The sequence below is a fragment of the Vicugna pacos genome, unplaced genomic scaffold, assembly GCF_048564905.1.
Source record: "Vicugna pacos unplaced genomic scaffold, VicPac4 scaffold_140, whole genome shotgun sequence".
In the NCBI taxonomy this organism is placed as follows: domain Eukaryota; kingdom Metazoa; phylum Chordata; class Mammalia; order Artiodactyla; family Camelidae; genus Vicugna; species Vicugna pacos.
Window position 1 is genome coordinate 31978 of NW_027328820.1, and position 15357 is coordinate 47334.

General features: G+C 42.8%; 1 protein-coding gene across 1 annotated transcript in view; it reads left to right on the forward strand.

Moving 5' to 3' along the window:
- The first annotated feature begins 562 nt into the window (after positions 1–562).
- LOC140695107 (uncharacterized) overlaps positions 563–15357 on the forward strand; it is a 78335-nt gene continuing 63540 nt past the window's right edge. Inside the window, exons 1-4 of the mRNA XM_072958016.1 lie at positions 563–839; positions 8088–8247; positions 11432–11605; positions 12026–12198. Of these exons, the coding sequence (XP_072814117.1) occupies positions 11463–11605; positions 12026–12198 (316 nt within the window). The 5' untranslated portion in view covers positions 563–839; positions 8088–8247; positions 11432–11462. The remainder of the gene's footprint in view (positions 840–8087; positions 8248–11431; positions 11606–12025; positions 12199–15357) is intronic.

The window sequence follows — 15357 nt, forward strand, 5'->3', positions numbered from 1 at the left end:
AATCCTGATGAAGAGATCTGAGTGTCCCACGGAGAAACACTGGTGTGCGAGGCACCAATATTGAGGATTCTCAGGGAACGATGTCTTTTTAGGATGGTCCATGGGCCCTCACTTTAGACTTTTGCCTTGAGTTTAATTTTATGTGTTCAGAAGTGATGTCTTTCAATTCCAGTGCATGTCAGCATGCTCTGTGCAGGGATTTACTCTCAGTAGATGGCAAAAACTATGATTCTTCAGGTCACCGAGCTACACTGTGAACGATATTTTATTTTGGTTTTCTTTGTAGCAATGCAGAGTCTCCCGAGAAGAGATTTAGACTCAACAGCTTTGTGTCAGACTTTGGAAGACCGCTGCTGCCCAAGGTGTTCTCTGGCAGTGCAATGATGAATCTAGGTCCCTCTTTCACTGCTACATCAATGAAGTGGACCACTTGGACAAGGCCAAAGCTGGTATCCCTACCATAGCCCTTTACAGTGTTATTCGGCTCCAGGAAGCCATCAGATGCAGCAGGTGGCCAGAGGAGGAGCCGAACAGACTCATGAAATGTGACATCCCCAACTTTATCAACACGGACCAGAACTCTGCCTTTGTGGAAGATGATTTCCTGATTTTGTAACTACCGATTGTTCTAGAAAATAAGCCAGTTGCCCAGAACTCCCACAAAGACTTGAATTGAGAAACGTGCTTTCTCAGGTATCTTTCTGAAGATGTGAAGTCTGTCTTTGTATGGAAGGAAGTCCCCTTTCACAAAACTGAATGTGTTTGTGTCTGAGAGAGGGAAATGGAGACAGAAAGACGAAGAAGCAGAAGAGAGCCCCCTCAGAAGAGATCTAGTTAAGGTGAGTTTTTGTGCCTTTAAAAAACATTTGGGGTTTTAGGGGGAACAAAGTATTTACACTGTCTTATTCTCCTCATTGGAAACCTTGGCCCCGTCGTCAGAGTCAGCGGCCTTGAACGGGGGTTGCACGCTGCGTTTCATCTGGCACTGCCACTTCCACGCTCTGCCTTTAGCACGTTGCTTTGCCTGTCAGGGTTGCCACCCTTTTAACTGTAAGGTGAGGAGTCTGGAGTAGATGATCCACCCCAGCTCTGCTGTTTTGCAAATTTCTGATTTCGTATTCGGATGAGTCTGGGATACACCCAGAGCAGTATAAACCAGGCCCTACCTCCTGCCTATTGCTGGGGCATCCCTCAGGTCTGTGCCTTCTACTCAACCCTTTACTGAGCCCAGCTTTTGTCAGGAGCCCAAGTGCCTACCGGGATGGCAGGGGACTTGTCTTTCGTGGTCACGGTGGCCAAGAATTCTATTGGTGTGCTGAAACAACTCTTCTGAGATCCTCCACCCACCCCTGCTCAAACCTAATGACAGCACTACGGTTCCTTTCCTAGGAGGAGGATCAATCCATGGTGCATTTTATGACAATCCTGTCCCCAGGGATGCACGGAAGTTTATCAGCTGAGTGAGGGGAGGTGCCTCTGTGTCCCTGTATCTCTGTCTGCTGACAGTTCACTGCCACCGGCTACTGAACAAGAAAAGTGCTATTCACCATGTTGTGTGTTTTCCAAATGTGTAGGTGATGGTCTTGTGGCTCGTGCGTGGGCTTTGATTTGGGATGGTGAAGGGCTTATAAATACCTCATCAACATGTATTCGAGGTGGCCTGGTGCCACACAGATTTGATTCATGAAGGCATCAAGCCTGCACACTGGTTTGGAAACAACTTGGTTTTGATCATTCACACTGCGTGCATGACTCGCTGCTAATCTCTGGGTGGTTTTTTCATTTCAGATTTATTCACCCCATGTCTTGCTTAAGCTGAAAAATACATTTATTTCACCAGAATTTTCTCTGATTCTTTGTTTACACACATCCAGTTTTTTTAATTCCTTTAAAAATGATTCTGTGTTTATAATGCCTCCTAATTTCTATCATCTCTATGTTGCCAGTGGCCTGAGACATGCACCAGATTTGATGCCGGAACAGTTCCACCAAAAGAAATCCCTTTGCCGTAATATCTTTTGAGGAAAATATTATTCTTTAAGGCTCTAACAGTAAATCGTAGAAGAAAGCATGGAACATTTCTTGTAGTTAATACATGTTCATGCGAAAAGAAATGATATTTTCATTAAACAATGTTGATTTTAATAACTTTTACAAATGTGAACATTATTATTCATAATTTAAGTAACCAGATAAAACCACAGTTATTTATTATGAAGATTGAAAACTATTTACATGGTCTCTTAATTAGAAGTAGCTTTATTAGAAGACTGAAGGGTATTTAAAAGATGGAAAAATACCCATGATGACACCATCATTTTTATTAACTAAATATCAAGAACTGTGCAGGGATAAGATTTAACCCTCTGCAAACTGCCAAGTTAGCATGAGGTAGTTTGTGGATGCTGCCAGAGGACAGGACACTCCCCCAGGATCAGAGACAAAGGACTCCCTGCCAGCACAGCAGGCAGCCTGTGGTTCAAGTTCATATTGGTTCCTGAGTTCCTTTCCTATTGCTGTTGTAACAAAGGACCACAGACTCAGTGGCTTAAAGCAATACACATTCATCTTCTCACTGTTCTAGGGTGCAGTAGTGCAAAGTCAATGTCAGTGGGCTAAAACCAAGGAGTGGCCAAGGCTAAGTTCCACACCTAGGCTCTTGGGAGGGATTCATCATCCTACCTTTCCCAGCTTGCAGAGGTGCTCACACTCCTTGGCCCAGGGCCCTGTGTCACTGTGACCTCTGCTGCCACTTTACATCTCTGTCTCTGACTATATAGATATAGAGGAAGAGTCTTCTACATCTGGTATGGACCCTTTTTCCTACATGGACATTGTATCCTTATTTATGTGCAGATGAAAACCCCTTCCCTCCAGGGTGCGGTGGCATCAGCTCACAAGATGACCACTCTGGGCTTTAAGTGTCCTCTTTGTATTGTCATCAGGGAACTTCTCTTTCCATAGTTAGCTCTGTGTTACTTTGTTGTTATATTTTACCCAGAATTACTGAAAGTTTTACTTAAAAGGGATCCTAATTAGCTCTGTTTACCTGTTTCCAGAGCTGAAAGCTTCAGTTCTAGAGTATCAGTTTGATTTTTCCTAAAAATACATTCCAGTATATTTCTCTGGTGAAAGTCTCTACCCTGTTATCTATTGTCCCATCATTTCCTTATTTTCTTGAATATATTAAAAGTATTTTATAGCCTTTATTGGTAACTCTGATGCCTACATCACCTGGGGTTTGCATCCTTTGTCTAATGCTCCTTATTCTCATGTTATCTGTCATATAGTCTGGACATGTTGCATGTCTAGAAATTCTTTATTACATGGCAGACATTGCAAATGAAAAATCCATGTTATCTTCTGTGAGAGCTTTTCTACCTTCCCGTTAGGCAGACAGTGTGAGGGACTGATCATGTCACTCCAATCAGGCGCTGAGGTGGATCAGGACTAAAGTGCCTTTTTTCTTAAAACAGCTTTGAGGTATACTTGGCAAAATAATTTTCACACGTTTAAAGTGTACAGCTTAATATGTTTTGACGTAAGAATATCCCCAAGGAACCATGACCACACTCAAGACAGTGAACATACCCATCACCCACAAAGCTTCTCTCCTGACTTTTTTTGTCCCTCCCTCCCTCCCCGTCTCTTCCCCTGGGAACCATTGATCTGCTTTCTATCACAACATATTGGTTTGCATTTTCAAGATCCTTATATGAATGGATTCATGCAGTATCTACTCTATGTTGTCTGACTTCTTTCATTCAGTGTAATTATTTTGAGAATCATCTGTGTTGCTGTATTAATAGCTTATTTGTCTTATAGTAGAGTATTGTTTAGTGCTGAGTTTTTACTGAAGAGTTTATTGTGAGCAGTGTTTGTATAGACCATCATTTCTTTCTGCATTTACTTCTTGATGGATGCATGGGTTATTTACAACTTGTGCTATTATAAATAAAATAGCAGTGAATATTTGGTTATAAGTCTTTGTATGGACATATGCTTTTCCTTTCTAAAGCACCAGATGAGGAATGTCTGGATTATATGGTACATAGGTGTTTACCTTTTTAAAAGAATCTGTTAAAGACTTTTCCAAAATGGTTGTACTATTGTAAATTCCTCGTGGTGTGTATCAGTTCTGGTTGCTCTACTTCCTTGCCAGCACCTTGTAAGGTCAGTCTTTCTAACTGTATTCATTCTAGTATGTATGTGAACTAGTATCTCACTGTGGTTTTTAAAAGTATTTCTCTAATCATTAATGACACCTTTAAACAGCATCTTTTCATATGCTTATTATCCATCTGGATATCTTTACTGAAGTGTGTTTTCTGGCCTCATTCACTCAGGTGTTTGAATTATTATTGAATTTTGAGACCTCTTTATTCTGGATCAGATACAAAGAGAGACCATTATCAGATATATGATCTGCAAATAGCTTCTGTCTATGGCTTGTCTTTTCATTTGCTTAGCAGTGTTTAGAAGAGCATTGAAGAGTCTTCATGTTCATAAAGTTCACTCTATCAGTTTCTTTTTAAAATAGATGATAGAAAAATTTGCCAAACCCAAGGCCATAAAGCTTAAGCCTATGCTTGTTCTCCTAGCTGTTTTATAGTTTTAGATTTCCTATTAAGATCTATGATCCATTTTGAGGTAAATTTTGTATATTTTGTGAGGTGTGAATCAAAGTTCATTTTTTTTTTTTTGCGTATCACTATCTAATTGTTCCAGCACTACATGCTGAAAAGATCCTTTCTCCACAGCATCCTTTTTGAGAATCAATTGTCTGTATAAGTCTTGGTTTAGTTCTGAACATTCTATTGTGTTCCATTATTCTATTTTCCTGTTTTACACCAACACCATAATTTCTGATTACTGTAGCTTTATAAAAAAAAAGTTTGAAAATCAGATAGTGCAAGTCTTCCAACATTGTTTTTCTTGTTCAAAGTTGTTTTGGATTTTTGGGATCCTTTGAATTTTTATATGAATTATAGAATAAGTTTTTAAATTCCTTACATCCTGTTCTGCCAAAATTCCACCCATGTCTTTGGCCGTCTCCAGAGCCACATTTTCTGAAGAAGTCTCTCTAGATCCCAGGTGAAAGGAATTTCTCTTTCGTCTGTGCTCAAATCACATTTGATATTATTTGATTCCATTTAATCATATTTGCCTGTATGTACTTGTCTGATCTTTCCAGCCATTTAGTAAATCTCAAAAGATTAGGACTCTTGACTTGGTTCCCTCTGTGTGCTGAGAAACTAGTTCTATGCTTTGCAGGAGTGAGCCCTGCAGTAAGAGGTATCTGCAGCACACATCTAGCTCATTGCTTGAATATTGTCAAGGAATTCTGCAGATTTAGAATTGTTTATTGATTGTTGTCTCCAAGACGGCTCAGTCTTTTTTATTTCTATTGCTACTGCTGCAGTTTCAAAGAACAATGGGCTAGTTATTTTGCAAATATCAAATCATACTCTAATTGTGTTGTCACGCAAATTATGTGCTGCTGTGTCTTAACAACCTGCTTAGTGTTCACAGGCTCCTTCACTCATGGAAAATTTGGGAGAATGTCATATCCTTAGAGATAGCAATGCTGTCTTTGGCGACCTGAGCAGCAGTATCTGAATTCACTCCTGCTATTTTTCCAGTGTCCCCTCTAGACCTCCTCCAGCCCTCCATGGGGGGCCCTGCAGTTCTGCCCTAGAAAAGCCTGTTGCTTCTCAGGAAGACTTCCCTATGAAACATAATCATGTCCTTCTTGTGGGGACATTCAGTCCAGAGACCTGAAAGCAGGGGAAAATGTTCAGCCTGCTTTTGGTAGAACCTAAATTCTTCCATACTTGTTAGAAGCAATTTCAATGAGGAAACTGTTTTGGCATCTAACAAATCAGCATAAATGACTGATGAGGAAGATCAGCTTCCCCATCCCACTCAGTCGTCATGTTGATGTGACACACACATTGGCAAACATTTTCCCCTGTGAGCAACGTAAAGTTCAAGACGTTATGAATGGCTTTTTATTTTTATTTCTTAGTCTTTCCACATTCACTGTGTCTCGTGAGATTATATGAATCCTGCTTATTTTCAGCCCAGCACTAAACTTTTTAAAAGGATCACGTGTTTAAAAGGCTAGTGGACAATTTTTTAGAAGACAGAAATCCTTAGATTTTGGTCCCAGAGTTGAATCTTGGTTAGTGGTGAATGAAAATTCCCGTTAAAATTTTAAATTCAGTGATATAAAGTCTTAAAAATAGTTAAATATTAGTCAATTTCATTAAACACTATAAGAGTTATTTACCTTTAAGCCTGTTTCTGGGGCAATTTTGCAATGATTCCCTCCCTTTATCGATTCCCTCTTTATCAGAATCCTTGAGAGGCCCCTGTCATCATTGTCAGTATCATCATTATCATCATGGAACTGATTCTTCTGGAAGATTCTAGGAAAATAAAGAGATGGACGGGATTATGTGTAGGTCAGTGCGTGCATGTACAATAAGAACAGCTGTCAGGCATTAGATGCAAGATACCCATTTCATTTAGGGGAGAATGTGGTCATGAAATCCTGATGTGGTGAATGAAGGAAGCGGTGGGAACAGGATAGTCAATGCAAAGGAGGAGGAAGTGAGTGAGTTGGAGAGCATAGATCCTTGGTTAGTTGATCAGCACATTGGTAAGAATGAGGGGAGTGTGATGGCAGAATCATGTCCCTCCCCGGCCACAGGGTAGCCACCTGTGACATGTTACTGTACATGGCAAAAGGGATGACAGATATTTTAGGATTAAAAATCTTAGAGGATTTCTGTCTCCTAAATTGTCTATTAGTTAGCCTTTAAACCCATGATACATTATTATAGATTAGTGCAGGGGCACAAATAAAAAGGATTCATATAATCTCACCAGACAAACTGAATGTAGAAAGGATAAGGAAGAAAAACAAAAAGTCACTTATAAGTGCCTTGAACCATAAATTGCTCATGAGGAAATGTTACACAAGGTGAATGTCACAGCCACATACATACTGCCTGAGTGGGATGGGACAAGGGGATCCTGAGATGAGACAATAGGGTGAGTAGTCTGGATTGTCCAGGTGGGCTGAATGTAATCACAGGGGTCCTTAAAATGGAGGATATTTCCCAGCTGAGTTTAAAATCAGAGGGAGGTGTAGCGATGGAGCAATGTTCAGAAAGGCTGCTGACCATGAAAATGGAGGAAGTTGAGGGGCACAAGCTAAGGAAGGTGGGTGACCTCTGTAAACTGGAAAAAAAAAAGGAAACATTCTCTTCTAGACCCTCTAGAAGGAAGGAACCCTGCTGGTATCTTGAATTTATCCCAATGAGAACTGTGTTGGATCTCTGACATCCACAGCCATAAGCTGATAAGTCTGTGCTGGTTTAAGCTATTAAGCTTAATGGAATTTGTTACAGTGGTAATAGGAAAATAACATAGTGAGTGGTAGTGTAAGGGATTAAAGGTCTAGGATGGGGTGTGGAGAGAATTCTGACATTTACACCTAAAAAACAACCAGGTGAAGTGGGAAGGTGTTTTAAGGAAGTCCTACCTGGCAGGGCTGTCAAGCAGACTGGAGTGAGCGAATCCTTGGAGTTAGAGGAATCAATTAAACCTCTACAAGGAAAATAAGAAATAAAATGTAGCAGGGCTTCAGTGTTAGTAGATGTAGGAATGGAAATGGGCAGAGAGATATAAACATTATTTTGAAATTAGCTACAGGTTTGATGACTGCATGTTTGGGAGAGTTAGCCGATGTGTGGACTGAATGCATCCCCTCAAAATCCATATGTCGAAACCTCATCTCCCAGGTTGATGATATAAGGATGCGGGGCCTTTGGGAGGTGATTAGTAGGATAAAATGAGGTCATGAGAGTATTGCCCTCATGAATGGTATTAGTGTTCTTATACAGGGCCCCAAAGTGCTTGCTTCTCTCTCCTCTCTGGGCCATGAAGATAGTGGGAAGACAGCCATCTTCGAGCTGGCAATCCTCTCCCAGATACATTGACCTTGAAAGCCTCAGCCTCCAAACCATAAGGAATATGCTGGTTGTTTAAGCCACCCGACACACGGTAATTTGTTACAGAATCCCAGACTGACGAAGACAGTGGAGAATGCCACTGCGTTTGGCACTGATTGCCTGGAGAATGCTGAAACCCAGGGAAGTGGGCAGCACAGACGTTTACTCATTTAATCCTGCCAACACTGTAGGGGATAGAGTCTACATTTTCCTCGCTATTTAAAAGGTAAGGAAAAAGAGGCACAAATAATAACAATGACAATGACAACAACAACAACAACAGCAACAATAATTTGTCCAAGATTCACACAGAACTCCCTGGAGGGAGAGTGAGAATTAATACTTATGCAGGCTGGCCCCAGAGCCCCTGCTCATAACTACTAAGTCAGATCACCTTGCTTATTTAGATCAGTTTTTTTTCAACTGTGATATGAGTGTACTGTGTCCAGTAACTTATAATTTCAAAATACCTCACTGTAAGGGAAACATTAGTTGCAGGCATTACAACCCACAGAAAGCTAGACATACAAAAATAACTTGTTAGGGCAAGATAACCAATAATGTTTTTAAATATTATACCTGCTGACCCTTTGCAATAAAGTGTTTATTTATAATTCTGTCTGGCTACAGAATAACATCATAATCCTGCATGTGGCTGGTGGCTCCCGTGTTGGACAGCAAGGGTCTAGAGAATTTAAATGACTTGCCCAGCCTTGCCCAGGAAGCTCGTGGTGGGATCAGAGCTATAGTCTGGGACTGTTCCTTCCTATCCACCAATTCCCTCATGGAAGTTTAGAAGCTTCTCCTTTGGTGCCCAGCTGTCTATCCGTACTTATGACATCTTGTCAGGTGCCCCGGCCTGCTCCTGAACATCAGCCAGAACCCACTTCTGCTCTTTTTTGGCCAGGTAATACCTTCTAGCAACTTCCATTGCCTTCTTGGCATCAGTTTTTACATGGAAGGGTAGTGGCTAGAGAAGGAAATGTGTCCACATGACAGGTTTTTCATAAATATAGTAGGAGTGGTCAAGAGAAGAAAACCTCAGGAATACGAGTGGAAGCAGGTCATTTAATATACCAAATGCGTACTTTCAATGTATGTTTGTGTTTCCGAGTCCACGCTTGTTCTACTCGTGCATTATAGTCCAACACATCAGGAGACAAGGATTTGGGGCAAGAAATAGCGGCTTTAATTTGTAAAGCCAGCGGAGAAGATGGTAGACCAATGTCCTGGAGAACCATCATCCCAAGTCAGAATTCAGGCTCTTCTTATATTAAAAAGGGGAAGCGGGAATGCTTGGTTGTTGCAAACTTGGTGTATGAATTCTTTGTTGTTAGAATCCTTTGTTCTTGCAGCTCTTCACCTGGGTCAGATCCGTGTAAACCTCCAACAAGCAAATGTTATTTTCTATTCTGTATCTTGTTATCTTTATATGAATGGAAAAGTGATAATATCCTTCAAAGTCAGAGCCTTGAGAATAGGGTCTCCTGTATATTTCAGGATCTAGGCAACATTGTTTCACAAAAGGTGCAGAAACAGCAAGACTAAGCCTAGGAAACAGGGCACATGTTTAAAGTCAAAGGAACAGATCTAATATGGAGTCAGATTTGTTCTTTCCTATTTCAGTAGTGCCATGGAGAAGGCACTGTGGGCAGCTTTCTGTAGGGTCCTGGAGGCTTTCTCTCTCAGCCTCTGTGCGCCTCTATTGAAAACCCGTCATCGCTATCTGGCCTGCTGGAAAACCAGTCCGCCTGTTTTGCCCTGAAGTTGTGTTCTGTTTATAACTCATCTCTACTCCTTGGAAAACAACTCAATAAAAACTCAGTTGGTTTCCCACCAGCCCTGAGCAGGGGTGAGGGATAGCATGTTATTATTTTATTAAAAAAATATATAAAAGAGTTTTAAAACAGCACTGGGCACATAGGAGAGAGACAATCAATGCTTCCTGGCTTAAATCGAAAATGATGACTCAGTGAGTCTATGGCTGCTGTATTTGCTGAGCTAGTTACTCCTTTGCTCCATTACACATTTATTTTAACTGAAAAAGAAATATATGCATATGGTTAAAAAAATTCAAACAGAGCAAAAAATACTCAAGTGAAAGAAGTTTTCCCTCATCCTCTGTTCTTACATGCCTCCCTGGAGATGCCAATGTTTACAATCCTTTGTGTGCTTTTCCAGATATGCTATGCAAGTTCCCACCAATGTATGTAAATTCCTTTAAAGTTTTACTTATTTTTAACTTAAAGGGATTTAAATCCTCAAGTGGCTTCTGCCACAGTAATAGAAAAGAAGAAATCTGACTCCATATTAGATCTGTTCCTTTGACTTTAACCCTGTGCTCTGTCTCCTAGGCTTCTTCTTGCTTGTAAAACAATGTTGCCTAGAGCCTAAAATATACAGGAGAGCCTATTCTGAAGGCTCTGACCTTTAAGGGTATTTAACACTTTTCCAATCATATAAAGATAACACGTTGCAGAATAGAAAACAACGTTTGTTTTGTTGGAGGTTTACAGGGATCTGACCCAGGGAGATAGCTGCAAGAACAAAGGATTCTAACAAGAAGGAATTCCTACACCAAGAAGTTTGCAAAAACCAAGCACATAGGAAAGCAGCCTGAATTCTGACTTGGGGAGATGGTTTTCCAGGACATTAGTTTGCCATCTAGGTCTACAGAAACTTGCTATTCCATGCCCCAACACTTGGTCTCCCAACTTACTGGCCTGTCCTGCACTGAGGAGAATGAATTTGGACTCAATAACACTTCTACCTACCTAGCAATTTGGACACTGGGACTGAGGGCAGCTCTCCCACACACAGGGGCCTACGGTGAGCCCTTGATTATTCCCCGAGGTTGGGGTGTGGTTTACCCAGGAGGGATGGGGACTCTACACCAACACTCAGGCAGTCTGCTCCTTCTGGGGCTCTGACATTTTACCTCCCGCTCCCTGCCAGCCCAACATTTGGGACAGTGGAGCTAAGGCAGAGATCGTGCCTGCCTGTTTCCCAGCGTGTAAAAGGGGAATATGTACTCTTCCCAAGGTAGTTCTGAGAAACAACACCTGCGGGTGCTTGGTTCCCTGAGCAACAGTAAACCTAGCTCCTTGTGGGGGCAACGGGTATGATACCCGTAGGGTTTCTGCAGAGACCTTAGCTGGAGGGCTGGGCCAGGGACGTAAAATATGAGCTGTGGGCAATGACGGGTAAGAGAAGGGTGTATAGGCAGGACTGCTGCCTCCTTCGGGGTGCCACAAGAGGTAAAACGCTTTCTCCCCATCTCTGTTACTCCCCTCCCAATTCCAGATAACTGCCTTCCCTCTGCTCCTCCTGTCCATGTGTCTCCCTCCACTTTTCCCCGCCTCCCCTCCTCCTCCCCTATTCTCCCTCCCTCGGTTCCCCTTCTCTCTCAGGACCCAGAGCGGATCGCTGGCCCTCCTGCGCATGCGCAGTTGCTGCCAGCTGGACCGCGGGTTGGAAGCTCCAGCTCCGAGCCGGGGATCGGCCCCAATGGCTTCTCAGCTCTGTCGCCCTGTAGGCCTTTGGCTACTGCCTGGGGCCGGGGCCTCTGGCTGTGGAAGTGCAAGGTGAGGGGATATCGGGAAAGGGGTGAGGCGGCTGCGGGAGGGCGGTCGGCGTGTCACAGCCCCCCAGGGCGCCAGTCAGCGTGTGTTCAGCTGGATTGCTCGGGCCAGACCCCTCTGCCCGCGCCACCTGCCCCGGCGCCCCGGCCACAGCTGCCCAGGGCCAGGTGTGCCCCTGCCGCCTCTTGGCCCAGCCGGGCTCCCCTCAGTCCGCGGCTGGCGTCCGCTTCCCCTCTTCCGCCCGCGAGTCCTCCCCTCCCGGGCTTCCTCTCCTAGGCCGCCGACCCGTCCCCACCACTGGGCGGGCTGTGTCCCGGGCGGGCAGGGTCTGCACACCCGGACGGGGCGGGCGGCTTGGGCTGGGGCTGGGGCTGGCCTCCGAGCGGGGCTGCAGCCCGCACCCCCCCTTTCCCTCCCCCCTAGGGCTGCCCTCCTTTCCCTTTCACCCTCCCTCAGGACCAGCTCAGTGGCGTGTGTGCTGCTCCCCGGACTGAGAGCCCCTGGCTGTAGCGCCCAGCTTCACCTGGTGGAGTCGGGAAAAGGGAGCATCAGTGCTGAGCAAGCTTCTGTCTCCTCCCTCAGTGTTTCTGCCGCAGGTAAGTATCTTGAACACTTTTAGGTGTTATGATGGCGGTGCTTGTTGATGTCACGTGTTTTTATAGTGAGAGGGATTAACAGTGGTGAAAGCAGGGCTTGGTTCTGTTAAAAATGAGCTGAAGGCATGAAGCTGTGATATCCTCCTTCCTTCCCTCTCCAAGGGTGAAACGTGTGACAGTCAATTTTAAAAAGATAGTTACAGTCCCTAGCTAGCCCAGCCCAGCTAGTGTGTGTTAACAGGAACAGCATCACCAGAGGCCTTGGAGACCCAGGGATATTGCAGTCCTAAAGAACTCCTGGCACAGTTTGGTTTGTATTGGTTTTTTGTTTTTCTTAAATTGTGGGACAGACTAGTGGTATAAAAAGAAAAATATTTGTCAAGAAATATTTTTTCATATAACAGCGTTATTGTGATATAGTTCACACACCATGAAGTACATCCATTTAAATGGTAAAATTCAGCAGCTTTTAGCATATTCACAGTTGTGCAACCATTATTATTCCAGAACGTTTTTATCACTTCAGAAAGAGCAGTGGAAATTAATGACCTATCCACCCCTCCCCAGTGGTGGTTCTAAAGAAATTTCTTGGCTAATCTTGACCATAAATTCACTTGTTACATTCCAAGAAAAATCTGGTAGGAATTCTAATCAGAATTGCAATGAATCTGTCTATCAAAACAGGAAGAATTAACGTCTTTATGGCACAAACTTCTTCTACCCATGAATATATTTCGGACCCTATATTTTCCTCTGTCCAGAGCCTGGCCCATGGGAAGTCCTCACTACTTGTTGGGCTTGTGAATGATGAGATTCTATACATCGTTAGTTGCAGCTGTAGCCTTTCACAGAAGAGAAAAGAAACCTCAGTGAAGCAAGTGACTCTCTGATGGTCAGAAAGAGTGACAGCCATTGCTGGAGTGATCCAGTGGACTTGGTGTTTACAACCAGAATTCTCCACCACCTACAGCTAAGGGGATTAGAGTGTTCTTTTATTTTTTCTTAATGGCGTTGCTTTTATTTTTACTTATTTTTTAAATTATTTTTTATTTAAGTGTAGTCAATTTACAATGTTAGTTTCAGGTGTACAGCAGAGATTCAGTTATAAACATATGCATATGTATATACATATGTTTTAGATTGTTTGTAGTATAACTCATTACAAGAAATTGAATATAGTTCCCTGTGTTATATAGCAGGTCCTTGTCATTCATTTTATATTTACTAATTTGTATCTGTTAATCCCTCCTTTCCTGCCTGCTAAATACAGTTTGCTTTCTATGTCCATGAGTCCATTTATAGGAGCACCATTTTTCCTAGTAATATATGCTCTTTGGCTGCTTTCAGTTTCAGTAATTCCATCTTATCTGTGGGCGCTTTTCTTCTGGTTGCCTTTATGTGGTTTGCACACGTGGTAATAGAGATCTTTATTTGGGAGAACTCCAGGTCTCGTGTAGTCCCTGGTACAGAATGCCCACTGAATTGATGATTGAACTGGGAAAAAAGCACAGTAAATGCTGGAATTTCCACTATGGTTGAGAATTCCAGGTTTCAATAACCTGTTTAGACAACCTTACTATTGGCTGCACCCATACTGGGTAATTTGGTGGAAATTCATGGTATGGTGGTGTAGAGACGGGACCTTATATTCTTCTTCTCTTTCTATTTTCTAACACTCATTTTCCTGGGCCTTCCAGATCCTCCCCCAGAAGTGCCCAGGGCTGGCTTAGTGCTGCACTGAGGCAATATTTGTTAATAACGCCCTTTCCTCTTCTCCTCTGAGCCTCCGTTTCTTTCTGTGCACAATGAGCGCTTAGACTAGATAAATACTTTTCAGTTTCTTTTAAAGCCATGTTTCCTTTGAGAAACAGAAAATGCAAATATCTCCTCTCAACCCAACCCTTTAGATTTTGGTATGTCCTCCAAGGAGTGACATAGCTCTTTGTGAAAAATTGATGTGATTTTGATTGCAGGTGACACAGAAAAGACTCTTCAGAGATTTATTGCAGGGAGAGGGCAGGAAAGAGGCAGTATGTGACACTTTCTAGTGTGAGCAACGGAGCAGGGACTTGGATTTAAATACGGTGTCTGACGTGGCCTCTCTCTAATCTTGTAGAATGTGATAAACTTCTCTACCTCAGTTTCTTGATGTGTCAAGTTGGGGTGATAATATTTTAAGGCTTCTGTGAAACATTATACAAATAAGACATTTGTGTCTCGGTAGAAACAAGATCTGCTAGGGATTCAGGGATTTGTTTAAAAAAAATTCTTGTCCATAGCACTCTGTCTGTGTGTATTTAGAAGTTCCTGGAGGGTGAGGGTGAGTCTAAAGTCCATTGTGGGACATGTGGCCCATATTTCTCCATGTCCCAGTTTACCCCCTACTCCCCAGTCCTCTTCCTCAGTCCAGGATGAAGTTCCCTAGTAGATTTACACAGAGGTCTTGTGGAAATGGCTTTTCATTTTATTGTTTCACCAAGAAGGGCTGCCATCATGATCTCTGTGGTCAGGTTTTGAAGGGCTGCCATCATGATATCTGGTAAGAATTCTATGCAATTTGGAGTTCCAATTTAATGAAAAGAAAAAAATTACAAATAGAAAATTAGAACAAGGGTGGTGACAGGGGCTCTTTTAAGTGGACACCATTAGCTTTGTTAGCTTCAGGTGCTGTGGCCTGTTGCCACGAGGACCCATCCTCTTGCTCTGAAGTTGGAGGGACTAGTGGGCTCAGTGGGAATGTTAACTGAGTGTATCTCATGGGCTGGGCATTGTCCTATTTGTACTGTGTGTTCCTTATTTGAGACAGTGAGCTCACCTAACCTCGATAACCTCTTTAAAATATTAGACTTTTAATTTTGAGATGTAATGTAGATTCCCATGTGGTAGTAAGAGATTATATGGAGAGGGCCTATGGGCCTTTTGCCCAGTTTTCTTAATGGTTCCATCTTGCAGTGTTGGGGTACAATTCATTACTGACTCACTAACAATTTGAGGTTTGTGTTATTGCCCTTATTTCTATTCACGATTAAACTGGGGCTTCGAGAAGCACGCAGGCCTGTCCAGGTCACCCACATTGTTAATGCAGAGTCGGGTGAACGTGGGCTTGGGATTTCCAGGCAGTACCATTATGATGGTTTGTGGCAGGGAGCAGCATTCACT